General features: G+C 52.3%; 1 protein-coding gene across 5 annotated transcripts in view; it reads right to left on the minus strand.

Annotated features, from left to right (window-relative positions):
- Nucleotides 1–2,646: 2,646 nt before the first annotated feature.
- The window catches only part of WSCD1 (WSC domain sialate O sulfotransferase 1), a 44,778-nt gene continuing 24,965 nt past the window's right edge, over nt 2,647–22,459 (minus strand). For 2 of the 5 annotated variants that reach the window (XM_088828815.1, XM_088828816.1), the window contains exons 6-9: nt 11,464–11,623; nt 10,305–10,469; nt 6,863–7,063; nt 4,010–5,261 (exon numbers count right to left, since the gene is read on the minus strand). In XM_088828815.1, coding sequence (XP_088684941.1) covers nt 4,909–5,261; nt 6,863–7,063; nt 10,305–10,469; nt 11,464–11,623 — 879 coding nt within the window. In that variant the 3' untranslated portion in view covers nt 4,010–4,908. Of the gene's footprint in view, nt 5,262–6,862; nt 7,064–10,304; nt 10,470–11,463; nt 11,624–22,459 lie in introns of all 5 variants that reach the window. The other 3 variants (XM_088828817.1, XM_055404178.2, XM_088828814.1) reach the window with 3 other exon arrangements.

A 22,459-nucleotide genomic window follows, 5' to 3' on the forward strand; every position in this document is an offset into this window, starting at 1 on the left:
TTTGTAAAAACCCTCTGGGCTGTAAGTAACAGAAACCAAACTCAACCCAACATAAATAATAAAGGGAATTTATTGGCTCATGTGAAAAAAGCATCCACGGGCAGGGCCAGTCACAGGCAAAGATAGGTCCTATACTTAACAGCATCACCAAGGACCTGGTTTCCTCCTGCCTCCTGACTCTCGCTTCAGTTGTCAGCTTCATGCTGGGAGGGGTCCCCTCCAGGATTCCCAAGACAGCCACTGTCAAGACCCAAGGTTACCTACTTCTTCATTCACATCTAGCAAGGTGAATAAAAAGAGCCTTTACTCAACATTTCCAGAAAAAGTCTTGAAATTCCCTCTGGCTCCGTTGCCTTAGGAAACATGACCATCACCTTAGCCAGAGAGATGGGGTGAGGTGTGGGCTTAGTCCAGGTCATGCATCCCACCCCAGAAATGATGACAGGGACAGCTCCAGCAGAGCATAACCCACCCCTGCCAAGAGACATCAGGGGCTGCTGGGAAAGGAAATGGGGAAATGAACATCAGGGATGCAACCAACAGCCTCCAACTCATCTCTCATTTTACAGATAGAGAACTGAGCCCAGAGAGAGAAAAGGCTTGTTCTAAGATCACAGCAGAGAAGAGCTGGGACCATGACAAACCCCTTAAATCTGCAGACTTGATCCTATTTCCAGTCTACTCTAATTCGACCTTGTTCAGGCCAACTCGGGAAATATTGAGTGGTCATCAATGTGGGTTCAGACCAATCAATTTCTCCCCAAACCTTAATGAACTACTTTGGAAGCATCACATTTTAAACACCTCCAACAAATTTCCAGCCAAAAGAAAACAAACCTCAGTCCCAGGAATTCTTGCAGCCACAAAGATCAACCCCAGCACTTCCATCTCCCCTCTTGGGGCCCCCTAAGAACCAAGTGGCTCCTGTTACTTTTAAGGGGAAAAAATGCATTCTGGTGTAAAAACATTCTCGCATATTCATGCACTCCAAATCTAATTTTAGCTGCACGAGACTTCATTATAAGATGCTCACATAATTAAGCAGTTTTCTTCCCAGGGTTTGGAAGCCTGTCTATTCTTCTCTCTCATTAACACATCACTGGGATTATCAAGAATGAGTTTTAGTTTTTTCAAATTATATATTTTGGTTTTTCCAAATTGATCCACAACGGGAGATGAAATCCATGAAAATTACATGTTTTAACACAGGTTTGTGCAACTCCACAGCCTTGCTATTAAAATTGGAATCTGTAAACAGGAGTTCTCTGTTCTGGTCTGATTAGCTACATCTGCCATGCTTCTCTCCTAAATTCAAGCCTGTTTTACTTCTTGGCTGGCTGGGACAGCGTTCTCTTTATGAAGAAGCTGAGAGCCAGAGATGAGACCTAACTTGGAGAAGGACAAACAGACTTTCCCAAAAGAACAGACACATCCCCTTCCCTTGCTTCTCAGGAGCTGGGGGATGACTGCTGAGAACCATCAGCACATGGGGCCTTAACATCTTACTCACCCAACGTCCAGGATCAGGTACCAAGGTTCAGGTACCTTGCCAGGTGGGCTGACTCAACACAATGCACCTCGATCCCATCATTTCACTTATCTGCATGCCTGGCTAAGGTGCACAGTAAACTCCGAGCCCATCTGAGCAAGCGGCCCTCCACCTGAAGGAGTGAGGGTCTCTGGGTACCTGGCAGCAGGGAACAGACTCATCATCTACCAGGAAGAATGGACTGGGACTGTTGTTCTCCTGAGCCCTAGGGTGGTGGGGGAAGCCCAGGGGAGCCATGCCCTGGCTGTCCTAGTCAGTCCTCCAGCCACTCCACTGCTCTTTGCAGACTCCTTGACATTTGAGTCTTCTCCCCAGAGACTGGGTGGCCAGGAGAGTGACGGTCACTGCCAGGGAGCCAGTCTCTGGACTGGCTTCCCTCTCCTCCATCACTCAGGGCTGCAGTCTCCTTTGAGATTCTAGGTTTACTCTGGGATACAAGTATTCCCTGGGACCCCTTCCAAGGCAGGGTGAAAACTCCTGGTGGATTTCAACTGCTCCTGCTACTCAGGAGAATCAGCCTCATCAGGGCACATTGCATACTTGATCCTCGAGCCATGCTGTATCAGTAATTGCTTATCAAGACCCTAGAGTGTCCAGCCTTGAGCTGAGCCCCAGCAATACTTTGCTGCTGCTGCTGCTGAGTCACTTCAGTCGTGTCCGACTCTGTGTGACCCCTTAGACGGAAGCCCACCAGGCTCCCCCGTCCCTGGGATTCTCCAGGCAAGAAGACTGGAGTGGGTTGCCATTTCCTTCTCCAATGTGTGAAAGTGAAAAGTGAAAGTGAAGTCGCTCAGTCGTGTCTGACCCTTAGCGATCCCACGGACTGCAGCCTACCAGGCTCCTCCATCCATGGGATTTTCTAGGCAAGAGTACTGGAGTGGCTTGCCATTGCCTTCTCTGTCGCAATGCTTGGTAGGCTGCAGTCCGTGGGGTCGCTAAGGGTCGGACACGACTGAGCGACTTCACTTTCACTTTTCACTTTCACACATTGGAGAAGGAAATGGCAACCCACTCCAGTGTTCTTGCCTGGAGAATCCCAGGGAAGGGGGAGCCTGGTGGGCTTCCATCTATGGGGTCACACAGAGTCGGACACGACTGAAGTGACTTAGCAGCAGTAGCAGCAGCAGCAAAATGGCCTCAGCATCAGTGTGGGTTTGGGGGAGACTCAGAAAGAACTTGGATGCCATTAGGAACACATGCTTAAGGCCATTCATTAAAAATTGAAGGCTAGAGAGGCTTCCCTCTGAGGAAGGGCCTCTCCTCCAGGGCCCTCAGCTCTGCCTGCCCCCACTGGGGTGCTGTCAGTTCCCAATCTCCAGCCAGGGAGCAGATGGTCCCACATTCCCATGCCCGGCTTTCCCAAACCCCTCACGCTGCTTTCTCCTGCTGATGCAGAGGTTAGACCAGCAGGCCGAGCCCAGGCCTGGAGAAGCTGCAGAGGGACTCAGGGGCTGCCCAAGTTCAAGCCCATCCACCTTTCTCCATCACAGGGGTCAGTGTGTGGCTGAGCTCTCAACAGCCCTCCCTGGGTCCCACTTGCCCTGGGCTGTGCTCCCAGCTTCAACTCACCCTACAGACTTCAGCCCCCTGGTCTCTGCAGCTCCATTTCTGAGCCCAAGATGTGTAGTGAAGGGTAACCCAAGAAGGTAATTAGCATCAGCACCCCTCCCCCTCCCGGGCTGAGCACTAGCTGGCAGTAAGGAGAGTCCTTTTCTCTGTCCCCGCCTCTGTCCTCACACACCCACTCCCACCTTCTCCCTGCACAGACTCAGAGGCACGCACCCACACCCACTCACCTGTTCTCAAAACACAGAAGGGTTTTCCCAAGCCTCTGAGCCTTCGTACATGCTGTTCCCTCTGCTTCAATTCCCCTTCCCTTTCACTCCACTGGAATAATTTCTACAGATTCCTCAAGACCAGTTCAAAGCCGCTGCGATGCATTCTCTGACCCCCACACCAACGCACACACACTCCTCTCTTGCTGGGTTTCTCACTCCCCTCCCCCAGCCCCTCTAGGCCCTGAGCTGTGAGGAGGAGGCCATCCTCTCAGGAGGCCTGTAAGTTCATACACAGCAGTGCCGGTAGCGCCAGCTTCCTGTATCCCCGAGTGGGAAAGATGTCAATGTCACGAAAACAGAGACAGAGGGTGTGATAAAGAGACCCAGTGACAGGAAGTGGAGCGTGAATTAACAGGGGACCGAGAGGGCTGGCAGGTAGGGGTCAGGCAGAAGATGCAGCTGTGGCCTCTCCCCCAGGGTCTTGATGGGCCATGCCGCCCCCCCACTTCCTCATGACCAGGAGTTGGGGGATCCCGCGGAGAGCTGTCAAGATGTGTGGGGCAACCAGCCCAGTGGCCCCCAAGACATCTCTCCTGGGTCTGCCCAGCCCAAGCGCCCCCCTCCACTGGCACTGCTGGCATATAGGCCCTCTCCTGGAGGCCCACCCCTCTCCCTCCCAATCTGCCACCCCCACCCCTGGTCTCCTCACCCCTCCACCCTGCTTCTGGGATAAGGCGTGAGTCCCCAGCTTTATGGGGAGAGTCGGAGAAAGAAACCAGGCAAGGAGGAGCCAATTCAAGGAGTGCTGATATTGGATGGGGCGGTGGGGGGTGCACAGAGCTTGCAGCCGGTCCTGAGGTGGGGGTGTCTGTGGGCGGCTCTGCTCTGCCCATATGGCCACCAGCCCATCCAAGGGGAAGGGAGAGGCCGGGCTGCAGAGCCAGTCATAACACCACATACACTGGGGGATGCAGATGTGCGCTCAGGGCTGCCTGGCCCAGCGGCCACAGATTGTGAGCCCATCTCTAGGCCAGGGTCCTGGCTCCTCAGGGCACTAAGCCCACCCAGCCCAGCATCCCTCAGTCAAAGCCCCTGACCAGCAAGCCTGCACTGGGCTGGCGACAGGAAACCCCGGGTCCCTGAAAACTCGGGGTGCACGTTGTGTGTCAGTGCATCGGAGAGACAGACAGGCAGCCCCTGGGAACACATAACCTGGCGTCTGCGTGCCTGCACTGACGTTTGTGTTTGCAAGTCCGAGTGTCAGGCACGCCCAGGGTGGTGGCTTAGGCGCATTAATGGGACACCATGAGCGGAGAGTGGCAGGTCTAAGCAGGTCTGGCAAGGAGTGTGTGTCTCTTTGCATCTGTCCTGTGACATCGGGTCTGCTGGCCAGGAGTCAGGCCCAGGCATCCCTGTGCGGCAGGGACGCAGCCCCAGAGTGGGCCTCCGTGCAGGTGGCACAGGCCCCTCCCCTGAGCATCCCAGGGAGGCAGCAGGGGGCGAGCATCCCAGCGAGCAGGTGCGCAGCCCTGTGGAGGTGGCCGGCTCCCGGTGGGGCAGGCAGAGCAGGCCTGGAGCCTATCATCTGGGCACATACTCCCGGGGCAGCCCAGCCCAATTGTGGTCACGCAGGGCCTGATCCACCGTCCGGATGTAGCCGTTGATCAAGTCCTTCATCTCGGGGGTGAAGGGCTCGGGGTCATGCGGGCGCCTGCCGCGCCGCCGGAAGCTGCCCTCCTTGTTGTTCTCCACGCAGAGCAGGCGCTCCTCGCTCACGGACACGTTGAGGAAGGCCACCATCTCCCGCAGCGTGGGCACCAGGCTGCGCCTCAGCTCCTCGTAATGAACCACCAGCAGTCGCTTGCCGTACTTCAGCCAGTCCAGCACGTGCGAGGACCACCACGACGCGTAGCTGTTGACAAAGTCCGGCCACTCTGCAGAGAAAAGAAGGGGCGCCATGTCAGAGCCCGGCCCGGCCGGCCTGGGGCCTCCCCTCCTGGGGGCCAGGATGCTCCATCACCCTCTGCCTGGGACCAACCTGCCTGGATCCCCCCACCAAGGAAGGATCTAGTGAGGGGTGACCTCATGAGGGGGACAGGGCTTTGAGGCTGGGCTCTGAAGAGCCCAAGCCTGCCTGGGAGATGTGACCTTGGGTCCACCTTCCCCGAGTAGTTTCCTTGGAAACACACCAAGACACATGGGGTCTGAGTGTTCCAAGAACTGGTTCTCCCTCTGATGGACCCTGACCTCTGGGACCATCCCGGGGCAGGAAGAGCCCAGGGTCTCAGGCCTACGGGACACAGCGGAGCTAGACAAGCAAGGCTGGGCATCTCTGTTGAGATGACCCTCAGTTCACCTTGATGTTGCCTTGGCAACTGTGCACATCATCCAGTCTGGGTGATAGGGGCTGAGCAGTGTGTGGGGGCAGATGCTGGGCCTCCCAAGGACATAAAAATGTCCTTGCAGGCTGGGTTTCCTGTCCCAGGTGCTCCTGTGCTGCAGCTACATGAATGGGGTGCCTAATTGATTCTTATTGACACATGGGTATGATCGCCGCTTTAACCAGTGATGTACAACAAGGCAAAGACTGGGGCGGCTGCAATCTTGGACAGATGATCTGGTCCATGAGATATTTTTTCCACCAAATTTAGAAAGTCAGTGCCCCCTGCACCCCGCCTCCTGCCTCAGTGGAGAGAAGGTGCCAATATCAACAATCACCCTCAATAAAATAAGCTTCCATAACTGGATTATTGTGCTGTGCTCAGTCACTCAGCTGAATTTGACCCTTGTAACCCCATGGACTGTAGCCCACCAGCCTCCTCTGTCCATGGAATTTTCCAGGCAAGAACACTGGAGTGGGTTGCCATTTCCTCCTCCAGGGGATCTTCCCGACCCAGGGACTGAACCCTCATCTCTTGTGTCTCCTGCATTGGCAGGTGGATTCTTTACCACTAGCACCACTGTCCGATGCTGTGGGAAGCATTTGCTTTCTCTGATCCTCTTAATGACCCTAAGAGGTAGGGGCCATAGGGTTTTAAGGTAAGAAAAGCAAGGCTCAGAAGACAGGGTCTGCAGCTTGCCTGGGGTCACTGGGCTGGTAAGAGGCCCAGGAGGGATGAGAGCTCAGCCTGCCCGCTGGCTCAAGGGGAGTCAGTGGGAGGCAGGGATGGCTGGAGAGGGGAATGGCCTAGGGGGAGGGTGTCAGGGAATGGGGAGAACACCCACCAGCCTCAGCTGATCACACAGGAACAGAAGCAGGAGCTGTCCAGCCTCGTTTCTCATCATGCCACCCACTCTGCTGGACACAGCTTCGCTTTGTATCACTCACCGCCCTGACTTGTGTCTCTCTAATCCATTACACAAAGGTTAGACTGTGTGCCCACCTTGAGGGTAGCAATCGTGACCCCTTTAGCCAACCCCTGGCGCCTCATCCAGCGCCTGGCACACAGTAGGACTTCAGTTAGTATGTGTCAGCCGATGACTCCAGGAATAAAGAGGCAGCCCATCCCCTGCCCTGCCGGCCCCTTCGGCTCACCTTTGCTCTTCCAGTTGCGGTCAGCTGCGTAGCCCAGGTGCCCGGCGCATTTCCTGTTGAACTCGGCCACCAGGGACCTGTATGGGTTCCGGATGAGCAGGATGGCTGAGTCGAACATCTCAATCTCCCTCCTGCCACTCTCGTGGGTCTTCACACAGATGGTACGCCGGCTGCGCCAGTGGTCCTTCTCGCCCTTGAACCCTGCCCGTGAGAAAGGCATCGTGGAGACCCCACTGCCACAGCAGCAGACAGGTAGGAACCCTAACCTGTGCCCCCAGGGGGAGTGGACACTGGTGGGCACTGAGGGGCCACTGGGGCGGCCTCTAACCAGGGCCTGAGCCTGCCTGAGAGACAGTGAGCGAGGGAGGCATCTAAGTGGGGAAAGATGGCGTCTGCAAGAGAAAGCAGATCAGGCACTTCCGGTGGGTCCCGGAAGTCAGGAGGCAGAGGCCTGATGATGCATCCATTTGGGCACCTTCATGGCTATTTCAAATGAGCGTTGCAGACAGCCTGATGAATGAACATATCTGCAGGCTCAGAGCAGGTATGTGACCTGATCAAGATCACACAGCACCACAGCGCCAGAGCCAGGGCGCTCTCCATGTGGCTCTGTGTGTCCCTGGGAGGCCTTCGCCGTCTACCCACCTTCCCACGGAATGGGCGGGATCCCCATCAACAGGCTCAAGGGCGGTCAGCAACTGTAGCCCCACCCTCTGACCTTATGTCCTGTAACTGAGCTCCAGTCTTGCATCCACGGAGACTCTCCCCAGCCCTACACAGTGTCATGCATCTATCAACAAAGATCCTCATGTGCCCATGTGGTGATGAACTTTATGTCATGGATAAAGGGGTAAGACTCAGAGCTTGTCTTTAAGCTTATAGTCTATTGGGGGGAGGGCAAGTGGTTCAGTGGTAAAGAATCTACTTCCAATGCAGGAGACTTGGGTTTGACCCCTGGGATGGGAAGATCCCCCGGAGAAGGAAATGGCAACCTGCTCCAGTATTCTTGCCTGGAGAATCCCATGGACAGCGGAGCCTGGCAGGCTACAGTCCATGGGGTTGTAAAGAGTTGGACACAACTTAGAGAAAAAATAACAACAACAGCTATTTGGGGGACAGTCCAAGTGTATGTAATACAGAGGATAGGGGCTTATGGGGACAAAGAGTAGATGTCCCCTGAAGCTAATCTCCTGGCCACATCCCAACGTAGCCCATGCCATCAGCCCTGGGGACATGCTTCATATATGTACATGAGTCAGTCTTCAGCTCTTGGAAACATAAAGGAGTCCCACCCCCACCCACACGAATGGCTAGGAAGCATCTATATCTACAGCCAGCAGCGATGGAGTCTTTGATGCCTGGAAAATGCAAGTCTCTTTTGAATCTGGAATTCTGAGGTCACCAGCTGAAACTCAACATATGTTTTCAAACTCATCTCTGCCACAGGCCAAACACCAAAAGTCTTTGCTTTGAATCATTCTGTCAAACAGCTGGGAAGTTCCAGGAAAGAATGAGTCAATCCATGGGCTGAGGAAGCATGCAATCTGGTCTCTGATGCCCTGAGACCCAGGGTGTCTCTTGCACTGTCTTAGCCTAATTCAGCAGTGACCACTTTTCCTTATAACTCAGACCAGGCTCACCCATGACAGGTCTGGTGTTGGGCACTGGAGTTGCCTTGAGAATCTCACGTGTGCATGTGTGTGTGCACATGCATGTGTGTGTTCATTGCTCTGACAGTGCTCTGTGACTGGCGGCTAAGCCTAACCAGTCCTGGAAGGCTCAAAGATGCATCCAGGTATCTCTAGAGCCATTCAGTGTCACTGCAACCCTTGATGCCTGGCTGTCGAGCCACTGGGTCACTTAGCCATGTGTCAACCAAGACGGCCAGTTGTTTGAATAAGGTAAAGGCCTTCTAGATGAATATGGTGGGCAGCTACAGCCTGTACACAGTAGGTGGACCAGAGTGAGCAGGACCACAGTCTTCATCTGGCTACTTTGCCTATAGGTGCTGTAACACTCAAGGCTCCCAAGGATGAGCTTCCCTCGTGGCTCAGTGGTAAAGCATTCACCTGCCAATCCAGGAGACACAGGTTTGATCCCCAGGTTGAGAAGATTCCAAGTGCCACAGAACAACTAAGCCCTAGAGCCCGTGCCCTGCAACAAGAGAAGCCCCTGCAATGAGAAGTCCTCGCACCACAACTACAGAGTAGCCTCTGCTCGCCACTAGAGAAAAGTGTGCAGCAACAAAGACCCAGTATGACTGAAGATAAACAAATAAATACACAAAAAGAAAACCAACCATCAAGCTTTGTGCTACATAATACTAATAAATAAACATGATTTCAAGAATTTTTTTTTTTTTTTAAAAAGACTCCCAACTATGATGAGACTGGGTTATACGGACACCCTTGGCTTTTTTATCAACCAGATTAAGACTGCTGTGGGTAATCACAGAACCTAAGGAACTTTCTATTTTCTCTAGGATGTTACTGATAGGATCCTTTTTCCCTAAACCAAACTCTGAGCTAAGAATCCCAGAGAAACTGTTGTAACACCTGACAATAGAGAAATCTATTTCACCAAATATGTATCCCACTTGGCTTATCTGAGGTTCTTATGCTTAAACAGAGCACAGATTTGAGCCATTTTAAAGTTCATTTACTTGACATAATGAGGCCACTTATTTCTACAAGAGAAATATTAGAAATCATTAAACTCTTGAAGATTTTTGGACCTAGTTTTAAGAAACAGTATTTTGATAAGCTACATTTACCTTGGGAAAAAAAAAAAAGAACAGATGAAATCAGTTTCCCCTAATTATTGAGGGCTGTAAAAATTAAGGAAAATTTTAATAATGTTTATTGAGAGGGAATCTAAGCGACTAGGCTTTCCCTTTGAATCCAGATCAGATCTTGTGAATTTCCTCTCAAAGTGTGTTCCTAGAGTTGACTGCTTCAGCATCACACAGGAGCTTGTTAGAAATGCCAGTTCCTAGGCCCCATCTCAGATTAATCAAGTCATACTCTCTTGGTGGTGGGGTGGGTACAAACCAGGAATCTATGTTGAATTAATAAGCCCTCAAGGTATTGCTTAGGGCTTCCCAGGTGGCTCAGTGGTACAGAATCTGCCTGCCAATAAGGAGATATAGGAGACATCAGTTCGATCCCAGGGTGGGGAATATACCCTGGAGGAGAAAATGGCTACCCACTCCAGTATTCTTGCCTGGAAAATTCCATGGACAGAGGAGCCTGGCGGGCAACAGTCCCTGGGGTCGCAAAGAGTCGGATGTGACTTAGCAACTGAGCATGCACACACAAGGTGATGTTGACACACATTCAAGAGCGCAAAGCACAGCTCTGGTGCTGCAAGGAGGATCTGGGCTGCAGAGGCTGGGGTCTGGGCCTGAGAGCTACCTCCTCCCTCCCCGGCAGCCCTCGCTCACCTTTGTTATAGAGAGTTCCGTCGAAGTAGTAGCTCCCTGTATAGAAGCCGGTGGCATGCTCGATGAGGTGCCGCGCCCATGTGTTCCCAGCTCCAGGGAAGCTCGACAGAGCCACGAACACCTTGGACTTGGTGGGTAGGAACCTCCGGTCTGTGCATCGAGTGTCTGAAAGTCCAGAAGTCATCTCAGGGTTCCCCATTTCCACTGTGACTCCCAGACTCACAGCCCGACTCCTCTTAGCAGGAAGTGCAGACCCAGGCCTCCCATTTAATGGAACGGGAAAACTGAGACTCAAAGAGGGGAAGGGATTTGCCACCTGGACCTTGGCTGCACGGGTCTGTGGCTGGCCAGAGAGAGCCCCAGTGATGACGAGACCTCCCACTGGACGAGTCTAGTGGGAATCAGTGCCCTGCGGGTGCCCCACCTTGTCTTTCAAGTGGTCGCAGCCGAACCCTCCTGGCCCAGCTCAGATAATTCCAGACTCTGCAGGGGAGGTGGGTTGGGGTCGTGGCCAGGCAGAACAATGTCACACAGCAGGTGGAGCAGCAGGGAGTCAGGAGTCAGCACCCCCGGTGTTAGTCTCCGTGCCCCTCTTTCTGGATGCCCTCCAGGGCTGTGTCAGGGGCACATGGAACCCTCAGGTGAAAGTCTCCCAAGACCCCGGGGCTGTGCCGGTCACCGTAGGTGTTTGATAAAGGTGACAATGACCTTCCCCACCTGCTCTTCTTATCAGCCCCTAAGTCAGCTGGGCAGACCTGCTTCTCAGACAAGAAAGATGCTGGGGTCTGGGCACAGCCTGGGTGACTCACTGGTCTCCACGCATGGGCTGGCTCAGGAATGTCCCGGCAGCCACTGGGCTCCCATGTCACCCAGCCCTACCACCTCGCCATGTTATCCCTCTGGACCCTGCCTCTGTGCTCTTCCTCAAACCACCTTCATTCCCAGATTCAGATAAAAGTCAGGTGCCCTTCACACCAATCCCTGCATCCTCTGTCCAGCCTCCAGGGATGGCAGAGGCCTCTCCGTTCACATTATCCCAAGATAGGACCACCCACCAAGATGCCTTCCCTATCCCAGGACCATATACTCAGTCCAGACTCCCAGACCAAGTACAGAAGGAGAGCCCTGCGTGCCAGTTCGCCTATGGTGTGGAACTCACCCTGCACAGGGGTCTGGTAGACCTCGCAGTACTCCGCCAGCCTCTGGGCCTCAGACTCCTGGCCACACAGCGAGCTGTCCACAGCATCCCGCAGGTTGAACTGGGGAGTGGAGTAAGCACAGTAGCACTCCCAGCCCCGGAGGATGGCCAAGGGGAACTCCTGCCAGGGAGGAGAAAAAGAGATGTGTCTCCAGCGAACGGTGAAAGCAGGGGCCATGCCCCTACTGCTCAGGCTGCTGCTGCTAAGTCACTTCAGTCGTGTCTGACTCTGTGTGACCCCACAGATGGAAGCCCACCAGGCTCCCCCATCCCTGGGATTCTCCAGGCAAGAACACTGGAGTGGGTTGCCATTTCCTTCTCCAATGTGTGAAAGTGAAAAGTGAAAGTGAAGTCGCTCAGTCGTGTCTGACCCTCAACGACCCCACAGACTGCAGCCCACCAGGCTCCTCCATCCATGGGATTTTCCAGGCAAGAGTACTGGAGTGGCTTGCCATTGCCTTCTCCCACTGGGGCGATTTCTGCGGATGTCCTGCCAGCTGCTTGGGATCAACATGGGTGTCTGTCCGTCCTTTCAGGGCCAGGCACTGAGGCCAAACCCAGGGAGACAAAGCTCAACAAGATGGGACTCTGCCCTCCAGCAGCTCACTGCTGGCCAGTGACAAGCCTATAGTTAACGCCAGAGTGCAAATGGTGCTTCTAGGAGGGGTAACTCCAGTGGGGGGACTGGATCTGAGCTCTTGGAGGTGTCAGGAGTGCCAGGGAGGGAATGGCACTCCAGGTCAGGAAGCGCATACATGTGTGGGGGTGAGAATGGGACAAAGAAGCCCATCCCAGGGCAGCTTAGCGAGGTGCTCAGCATCTCTAACCAACAGACCACGGAATTCCTGCCAGCCCTCCCTGGAGAGAGACAATCTGACCCCTGTTTCTGCAGTCCTGCTTTGGGGTGGTGGGCAGGGTGGATGACAGTTTCCCACATAGCATCTCTTCAGGACGGGAGGGGTGGACAAGGGCAGGCCTTGATTGCTCTGAGCTGGTCCACTCAATGGGGACTTCCTGAAATCTGCCAGAGTTAGGAGAAGGACAAGTCGCTCCTCTCAGTCTTTATTTATTTTTTAATATTTATTTACTTGGCTGCACCGGGTCTTAGTGGCCACATGTGGGATCTTCAGTTGCAGCATGTGGGATCTAGTTCCTGGACCAGGGATCGAACCTGGGCCTCCTGCATTGGGAGCATGGAGTCTTAGCCACTGGACCACCAGGGAAGTCCCACCTGGAAGTCTTTTACATACATTTTCTTGGTTCCCTCTGGGCAGGAGGCTGCACCCACCACATAGTGGTAAGAGCTGGGGCGCTGGTCTCTGGAAAGCCTGAATTTGAATTCACGTTCACAGGCTGGGTGACTTTGAACCTCTCTGAATGTCACCATTGAACAAAGGTAATAAAACCCATCTTGCACATCCGTTGTGAAAACTAGATGTGCGTGTGTGCTCAGTAGATTCAGTCGTGTCCGCCTCTGCAACGCTATGGACTGTAGCCTGCCAGGGTCCTCTGTCCACGGGATTTCTCCAGGCAAGAATACTAGAGTGGGTAGCCATTCCCCCTTCCAGGGGATTTTCCCAACCCAGGGATTGAACCTGAGTCTCCTGCGTCTCTTCCATCACAGGCAGATTCTTTACCCCCTGAGCCACCTGGGAAGCCCAAAAACTAGATGAGAAAGGTCCAAACTGCCCAACACTGGGCCTGGCACACAGTAGGTATTCTCACAGAGGAATGGACCATCCTCTGCCTCCTTCCTCCCACCCTGTGGGCATCAGACAAGGCTCCCTCAACAATTCCTCCACCCATCTCTCCCACACCTATTACTTGAACACCTACTGTGTACAGGGCACCACGTACCAGGACACTCAGCCCCATTTCCACTCTGCTTCTCCGGGGCCTCTTGCAAACAAGGAGAGAGTCGAGTCCCCGCCCGTCCCCCCAGGCAGAGAGATGAGGAGTCTATTGAGTGTGTGCAAAGGAGGCAGTGGGCGGAGAAAACTTCTCACTGCTCGGGGAAACGCTGAACAAACCTTTTTATTTTTTGCCCACAGCAAAAATTTCATAAATAAATAAATAAAGGAAAATCAATAGCGTTTTCTGAGCGTGGCTTGGCAGAGCCAAGGATCTCGACACTCAGAAAAGACAATGGATGGTGTCCCAGCCAGGGAGGGTGATGCAGAGCCTGGGGGTGGGGCAGTCCCTTAGGAGGAAGGGGGAGAGGAGGTTGCTCCCAGTGGAGAGTGTTCTCTTGGACACAGGGGAGTTGTTCCCTGAGGTGCCTTGCAGCCCCCATGAAGGCCCCTCCCCACCTCCCACCTCCTCCGTGGAGCCTCAGGGGAGGCTTTACCTCTGTGAGAATGTGCCCAGAATTTCACCGGGGGCCAGGCCCACATCTCCTTCTTAGGGTTTCTGCCACATGGGGACAGGAGACAGGATGCTTTCACTATCCTTACACACCCCTGCATACACACACACACACACACACACACTCACACAGCCTGCTTCCAGAGTTCAGTGCTCCCTCTTGCACTAGAAAAGCTCTTCAACATTCTATGAGATCGTAAGCATATCACCTCCCTTTTTGAAACCTTAGCTTCTCCATCTGTAAAATGGACACTTTTCTTGAGTTGTCCTGCCTGGAAGAGTCAGAGGATCTCATTTCTCTCCCTCTGATCCACCACAAGGACCAATGTGACTCGGACATCTATCCCCCCATGCTTTTTCCAGACGAGGCGTGAGTTGAGGATTTTTCCTGGATGGGAGGCTGGGGGAAAGCAGTCACTCTGGGTGTCCACGAGTTCATGTCCAGGAGCACCAGCGAGGAAGCACCGGGTAGGAGAGAAAACACCAAGTCTGCAATCCAACAGACCTGGACTCGAATCCCAGGGCAGCAGTTGAGTATCTATGTGACTTCGGGCCAGTAACTGGGCCTATTCAAGTCTCAGTTGTCTCATGGGTCATCAGAGGGCAATAATATTAATACCATAGAGTGTAGAGAGATGGAGGAAAAATGATGCATCAAAAGGACCCAGCATACAGTAGGTGCTCGCCTACTCCTAGCTCTTAAGACCTTTCATCGTAGAGGTGGTCCACAGACGACCCTCCGGACACTCAGACCAAAATTCCCACTTTGGCTCCCCCTCCAAGGCCCCAAAAGCTCAGGATCAAGCAAAGGTTGGAAGCCCCTCTCCCAAGTAGCACTTGTGGTCCTGAGTCTTTTTTTTTTTTTTTGAGTAGGATTGCTTTACAATGTTGTGTTAGTTTCTGCTACATGAATACACATACCCCCTCCCTCTTGGCCCTCCCCTGCTCCCACACTCCATCCCACCCATCTAGGTCATCACAGAGCACCAGGCTGAGCTTCCTGTGCTTTCTAACAGGCTCCCACTAGCTCTCTGTTTTACCCATGGTACTGTATACATGTCAATCCCCATCTCCCAATTCGTCGCACCCCCATCTTCCCCTGCTGTGTCCACAAGTCTGTTCTCTACGTCTGTCTGTGTCTCTATTCCTGCCCTGCAAATAGGTTCATCTGTCCCATTTCTCTCGATCAGTCACATAAAGAAAAGAACCGCTTTGAGGACTCAGTGTCCCCAGCAGGGCCCTAACCCCGGAACCAGGACCCCCTTGGCCACAGCTGCCATTGCTGTCAAAGCTGCAGTGACATCCAGCCCCGGCACCTGGGGCCGCTGGGCTTTCAGAGAGCGGACAATAGCCTGACAAGCCCCATCAGTATCTGTGACTAGACTCCACCCGCCCCGAGGGCCCCGTGTCATTCCTCAACAGAAAGCAAATCTGTGTCCTGACCCTCAATCAGAAGGCCGCTGACTTTCTGGAAGCCAGCTCTCCTGCTGCTGTGAGTTAGTGAAAAGCCATCACAAGAACTGCGACCCCCGGCCTCTCCCACTGCCATCCATCCTCTCCCGCAAAGCCCTCATCCCACCTCGTCCCAGACTGACACCTTCATCACAGCGGGCAGCAGAAACCATCAGCCTGGGTACCACCCGGCACCAGAGTGCACACTGCTCTCTGCAGCTGTGTTCCTGCTCTTCTGCAGACACTGGCTGGATCGTGTCCTCTAAACTTCCCACACTGATGCCCTCACCCCCAGTACTTCAGAACATGACTGGATGTGGAGACAGGGCCCTTCAAGAGACAATGAAGTTAAAATGGGGCCATTAGGATGGACCCCCATCCAGTCTGACTGGTGTTGTTATAAGAAGGGATTAAGACCCAGACACACACAGATGGAATGATGACACAGGGAAATGAAGGCCGTCGGCAAGCCAGAGAGACAGGCCTCAGAAGAAGTCAACTCTGTCAACACCTTGATCTTGGACTTCTAGCCTTCAGAACTCAGAGAAAATAAATTTCTGTTGTTTAAGCCACTTGGCAGTCTGTGGAACTCAGTTATGGCAACTGAGCAGGTCACTTCCTGTTCTCCCGGCCTGGACTGTCCTTTCCCAGACACCCTTATGGTTTTCTCCCTCACTTTCTATAAGACCTCTTTCGTGAGGCCTTCCAAGGCCACCCCATTTCAAGCTGCAAATCCCTCCTGCCATCACCGAGACACGCCAGAACCCCTCACTGTGTTGTCTGCTTTTGCTTGACGCCTGTAACGTGCCTCAGCAGAGTGCTCTGACCTTCCCTCGGTTCATCCCATCCTCTCCTTTGCCCACCCCTCCCCATATCCACAAGCCCTTTCCCTACATCCGTGTCTCTGTTCCTGCCCTGTAAGTAGGTCCATCAGGATTTGAAAGAGTAGCATTGACGTATATCCACTATCATGTGTGAAACAGACAGCTGGTGGGAAGCCGCTGTACAGCACAGGGGGCTCAGCTGTGTGCTCTGTGACGGCCTAGAGCAGTGAGACGGGAGTGGGGTGGGAGGGAGGTTCCAGAGGGAGGGGATATATGTATACATATAGCTGATTCACGTTGTTGTCCAGCAGAAATTAACACAGCACCAAAAGGCAATTATACTCCAACTGAAAAAAAAAATCAACGGTAAATATTAAAAATAAAGGTTCGTCAACGTTAAACAAAAAAGAACGCTCTGACCTTGATGTACCACCCAGTCCGTTTGATGAATGGTTACCAGGACCCACAGCACCTCCCTCGCAGCAGTGTCCTCGGCCCCTTCCCACTCATCTCTCTCTTCCTCCTCCTAGTCTGATTTCCATCACCACAGATGAGTTTTGTCTTTTCTAGAATGACCTATAAATAGAATCCCTCAGTGCATATGTTTGTGAGTCTGGTTCCTTTCAGAAAAAAAAATATTTTTTAAGTCCACGCATGTTGTTTTATCTGGCAGTAGATTGCTCCTTTATATTGCTGAGTATTATTCCGTGTGTGGACATAACAGTTTGTGGATTCATTCACTTGATGGGCCCCTGGGCTGCTTCCAGTTTTACCTATTATGAATCTTGCTGCTATAAACATTCCTGGACAAGAATTTCAGTGGATACACATCTTCATTTCCCACGGGAAAATACATAAGGATGCAAGGTTTCCGCTTTCTTCTCCTCAGCGCTTGTCATCATTCAGTATACTATTTCACTTATTTTACCTGGTTTACTATCTGTCTTTGGGGCTTCCCTCGTGGCTCAGATGGTGAAGACTCTGCCTGCAATGTGGGAGACCCAGGTTCAATTCCTGGGTCAGGAAGATCCCCTGGAGAAGGGAATGGCTACCCATTCCATTATTCTTGCCTGGAGAATTCCATGGACAGAGGAGGCTGGCAGGCTACAGTTCATGGGATCACAAAGAGTCAGACACAACTGAATGACTAACACACACACACACACTGTCTGCCTTTACCCACGAGAATGTAAGCTGAGATTTTTGAGTGCCTGGTGTGCTTTGCTGCATTCTCAGTACCTAGAACAGTATTGACAACATGGTGGATGCTTAATGAATGTTGACTGGAGGAACCAAGGAATGAATGAATGAATGTCCTTTCCAGATCTCAACTCCCCCCCCCAAGTTGTTGACAATGCACTTGGACATGAGCCTTCTGTTGGTCACTTGTGCCCTGGGCATGAGTAAAGAGAAGAAAGTCTGCTCCATCTAAGCAAACCCTCTCTGACAACAGGAACCCCAGGGGGCTCTGCCATCCTGAGAATCCTGTTCAGACAAGAATATCAGCCACATGGTAAAAAAACCCCAAAAATCTGCTTGTTGGGCTGGCTCTGTCTCCCTCCCTGGTGGTAATGGCTGATGTTGAGGCCTCAGGAGCCTGTATTCCTGGGCTGCCCCTACCAGTGACCCAAACCTTTCTGCTTCCTTGAGTGGATTAAACTGTCAAGTTTCCAGGTGTTTGCAGAGCAACGGGAGAGCTGCAGACAGTAATGTGGTTTTATTTACAACATAACCTCTTCAGCAACATCACTGGATTCTGAAAACACAGAACAATTTTCAGCCCCTTGGGGATTTCTAAGACAGGATTTCCATAAAAATTAAATATTGATGAATCTTATCTCTCTGCCGACCTCCTTGCTTCCTGTACCTCCACCCCAAGCTCCAGTGAGAGACAAAGAGACAGAGAGAACGCATGCACAGAGAGAAAGAAGAGGAGAAAATGAACCAAGAAAGCAAGGCAGAAAGATGGGAGCACAGACGTGGCGCTGTTTCAAACAGATGAGGGGTTCAAAAGGGAGCTGGCTCAGCCTGTGTCCAGGGGCAGGGGGGATATACGTTCTCATCCTGGTACTTCCTCTACAGCTTGAGGCTGGGTGCCCAGGATGGGAGCTTGGGTGCAGGCTGGGGCTATAGTGTGGGTGGGCATTCAGCCTGGAGCCCGGTCATGACATGGCCAGGGCTAGGCTCTCCAAATGGTGGGGTGTGTACATGCATGCATGCATGCTCAGTCCTGTCTGACTCTTTGCAACTCTGTAGATTGTAGCCCACTAGGCTCCTCTGTCCATGGGATTCTCCCAGCAAGAATATTGGAGTGGGCTGCCATTTCCTCCTCCAGAGGATCTTCTGCACCCAGGGATCGAACCCGTGTCTCTTGTGTCTCTTGTGTTGGCAGGTGGATTCTTTACCACTGCACCACCTGGGAATCCCTGGGTGGGGTGGGGATCCAATATGCAAAGACTTGGCCATGGCCAAGGGGTCAAGGAGTGGACATTCCACCAGGCGAGGAGTGAGGCCCCGAGCAGTACCCGCTCTGGGATCTCCTCTCCTCCGTCCTTGCTCCTCTCTAGGCACCTTTCTCAGGATCTCTAGGATTACATAGCATCACCCCAAACTTCAGAGATGAGAGCTTCAGGTTTCAGAAGGGGAAACTGAGGCTTGGAGGCAGGTAAACGGAAGCCCAAGACAACCTCAGACCGTCAGGGTATATGAGTGGGAGCAGAGGCCAGTCTTCCAGACTCCTAGTCCGGGACTTTGCTATACACCACACTTGGCCTCTGGGAGGCAAACACGTGAAGGCAGTAAATTTGTGATGAAATCCATGAACCAGCATGGAGGTTGGCTTTGACCAGTCTCTCGCCTCCAGAGGCAGAACTGGGTAACATTCAAGACACAAAAAGGAGAGGAGATGCCCATGGAGGGAGATGGGAGGGTGAGGGGGTTGACTCTTGTTTTCAGGAAAATGTCAGATTGAATGTAAACCCAGTGATCCTGGAACTGAGAGCATGTTTCCCTCTGACCTGAGTGCAGGTGCGGAGCTGTGTGGTTTGGAGAGGCAGTTATGGGAAGTGGACCCAGTTCAAGGCTTGTCATAAGGAATCCTGGGCTTTGCCATGCCCTCCTCCAGGGGATCTTCTAGACCCCAGGATAGAACCCATGTCTCTTACGTCTCCTGCATTGGCAGGCAGGTTCTTTACCACTAGTGCCACTTGGAAGCCCCAGAAATCCCAGGCTTTGAATCCCATTTACATGACTGTCAACAAACTATTGGGCAGTGTGAGCCTTGATTTTATCATCTTTAAAAGGGGGCTTAGCTTAATGATTAAGGGTTCTGGTATGAGTTTAAATTCAGATGGATGGAGTCTTGATTTCTCCAGCTATAAGGGGATTTGAGGGTGGAATGAAATACAGTCATCTCTTGGTATCTGCAGGAAATGGGTTCCAGAACCCACTGCTGATAACAAAATCCTCAGCTCCTCAAGTCTGTGGTTCTACATCCGCGGATTCAACCAGTGGCTGATGATGTAAACTACGGTACTTTTTCGTTGAAAAAAAAATCTATGTCTCAGTGGACAAGTGTAGTTCAAACCATGTTCTTCAAGGAACAACCATACTATTAAGGTGTCTTTCAGAGAGTAGATTCTCGGCAGATTGCTTGGTCTGAGTCTGGGGGAGGCTAACACATGGGGTGGCGGTGGGGGCGCTGGGCCATCTCTCTGTATCCACTTTTCTCCACTGGAAGCACTGACTCACTAGTCCCCTTCCATGTCTCCAGCCTCAAAGGTGCCACCTCAAGATAGCTTGGGGCAAACATCAGAGTGTCCCCTAGGGAATGTCCCATTGGGCGATGGCTCTCCACAGACTGGAGCCCCAGACAGCAGACAGAGGTACTAATTCAGAAAACCCAGACCTCTATAAACCCAATCCTTGGCAGAGATGTGATATTTCATGCCCAGTGAAGGGAATGGGGCCACTCAGGATGGACTGTATCTGTCAGGATCCAAGGGGATTTGGTCAGGCCACCGCCAAGCAGAGAATAAGCAGGCTGAGTTAATCTGTGCCTTTCCATCGCACAGGCGGCTGGGTTAGCGACTCTGTTAAATGGACAAAGGAAAAAAACCTCAGAAGATACATCTATGGGAAAACATCCAGGTGGTTACTATTCTGTATGCAGAACTCACACACCCCAAAAGAGGCTAAAAGGGGGCAGGCGGAAAGGATAACACCTCTCCCTGTGATGCCTTTCTCGGTAGAACTACTAGCAGTTGCTGAGAGAACAAGCCTCAGATCACAAGGCTTAATAGCTGAAGCTTCACACGTTAGTAACCTATTTACAAATGGTGCTGGATTTCACACATCAGCCCTGCCGTGGAACACACGCTCCCATAAAGGGCCTGTCTACTTGTGCACCAATACGGGGCTTCAAAATTAATAACCCCTCACCCGAATGGGCAGCACTGCAAACAGCTAAGCTCATTCTCACCTTCTGTCCAAATGAAGGAGGTGACAGCATCCAGAGGACTGAGAATGAGCAGGTTTCCTTCCAGCTCCAACACGATCGCAGAAAATTAGACAAGATCGTTTTACTGTGTTTAAAAACACATTTACATAGGTCAAGTTGCTCTTGTTGGCAGACAGTCAGATCATTAAGATGCTGATGTGGCCCAAAATGTTCTTTCCTTGTCAATCTGGGAGCTCCCCAAATTCATTGTAACTAACTAGCAAAGAAAAAAAAAACAGCAGAGATTTTTATCAGGAGCCACAAATAAACCTCAAATGGTGCTCGAAACTGGGGCGTGGCACAAGGAAGGCGACCCCTCTTTTCCCGCTTTTGTGACCCCCCTCTGGCATCTGCTGCTCCTGGCACCCCTGCCCAGTCAGCCCTAATGAAGCCCATAGCCCCCACTCCCTGATTTAGCTGTGCCCCATTTAACATTCTGCTGTGAGCATTTCCATCATAAAAGACTTTGAAAACATTTTCAATGGCTGTATTATAGTCCACTGTATGGCCATGGTACCACGTAACAATTCCCACACTGCAGTATATCTGAGCTTGTCTAGAAGCCAAATTAGGATGAGATGAAGCTACCACTGGGACGTCTCTGCAGCCTGGGTTGCTGCTGGCCTTTCCGGAGAGGAAGTGCTTGGCACTCCAGGCAGGAAAGTAGAGCCAGAAATCCCCCAATTCACCTCTCTCTCTCACCCTCCACATCCAGGAGAGGACAAAGAAAACCCTTCTGGCAAATAGAACTGTGACCTCTGCAGGCCTCAAATTCCGACTGATCCTGAATCCACCAAGACCTCAGGGCTGGAGGTGGAATTTTCTCCTTCATCCTCCCTAAATAGTTCTAGAAGATAATCGATCAAAAGGATTCAGATGCATGGTGAATGTGAGCTGGGTCTTGGCATGGCTGAGCCAACAGGTTCCAGGTGGCCCGCTGGACAGTGGTTCTCAAGGGGGGTGCCAAATGGGACCCCTGGCAATGTCTGGGGACAGTCTGGGTTGTCACAGCTAAGCGTGGAGGTGGTATTGGTCTGCAGCAGGGTAGAGGGATGCCAAATATCCTAAAATGTACAGACAGATCCCCACACAAATTATCTGACCCAACTGATAACAGTTGCAAGGATGAGCAACCCTGCCGTAGAGTGAGATTGGGGTCCTAGTCCAGCTCCCACTGAGAGCTGATGGGGACCATCCAGAAGGCTTGAGTCCAAGTCACACTCATAACCATAGGGCAGGACAAGGGAGAAGGGAGGAACAGACATTCTGGGGACCAAAGGCTCACTTTCTCAGATAGATGGTGGCTTTATCTGCAAGCACATCTGTAGCATCATCCTCGCCCTACCTGGAATCCCTAATTCCAGAGCCAGGTCACAGACAAACTTAGGTCATAGTATTGTCAAGGCATCTCTGGGGGTGGCCCTGAGGATTACTGCCTCCCAAAGGGATCCCAGCATCCTACCCACAGCTATGAAGCCCACACCAGTTATACCGCTCTCTCCCCCACCACATCGTCCATATCTCCCTCTTACCAACTGAAAAACATCTGGACTTAGAGGCAGGCCTCTGAGGCCCATTGCAATCTGTCCCTGCCCTACCTTTCACATGGTACCATGGAGCCCTGCACACTGGGTGGGCAGGCTGGCTGCATTCCCAACCCCCTCACCCCTGCCCAGTTGTTGTTTAGTTTTATGTACATTCTTCACACCCCTTGTTTGCCCTTTGACACTGCCCAGTATCTGCTTGCTCTAAGGCTACCCCAGTGGCTCAGACAGTAAAGAATCTGCCTGCAATGCAGGAGACCTGGGTTTGATCCCTG

Source organism: Moschus berezovskii, chromosome 20 (assembly GCF_049115385.1).
Source record: "Moschus berezovskii isolate FMDL1 chromosome 20, NW_MosBer_1.0, whole genome shotgun sequence".
Classification (NCBI taxonomy): domain Eukaryota; kingdom Metazoa; phylum Chordata; class Mammalia; order Artiodactyla; family Moschidae; genus Moschus; species Moschus berezovskii.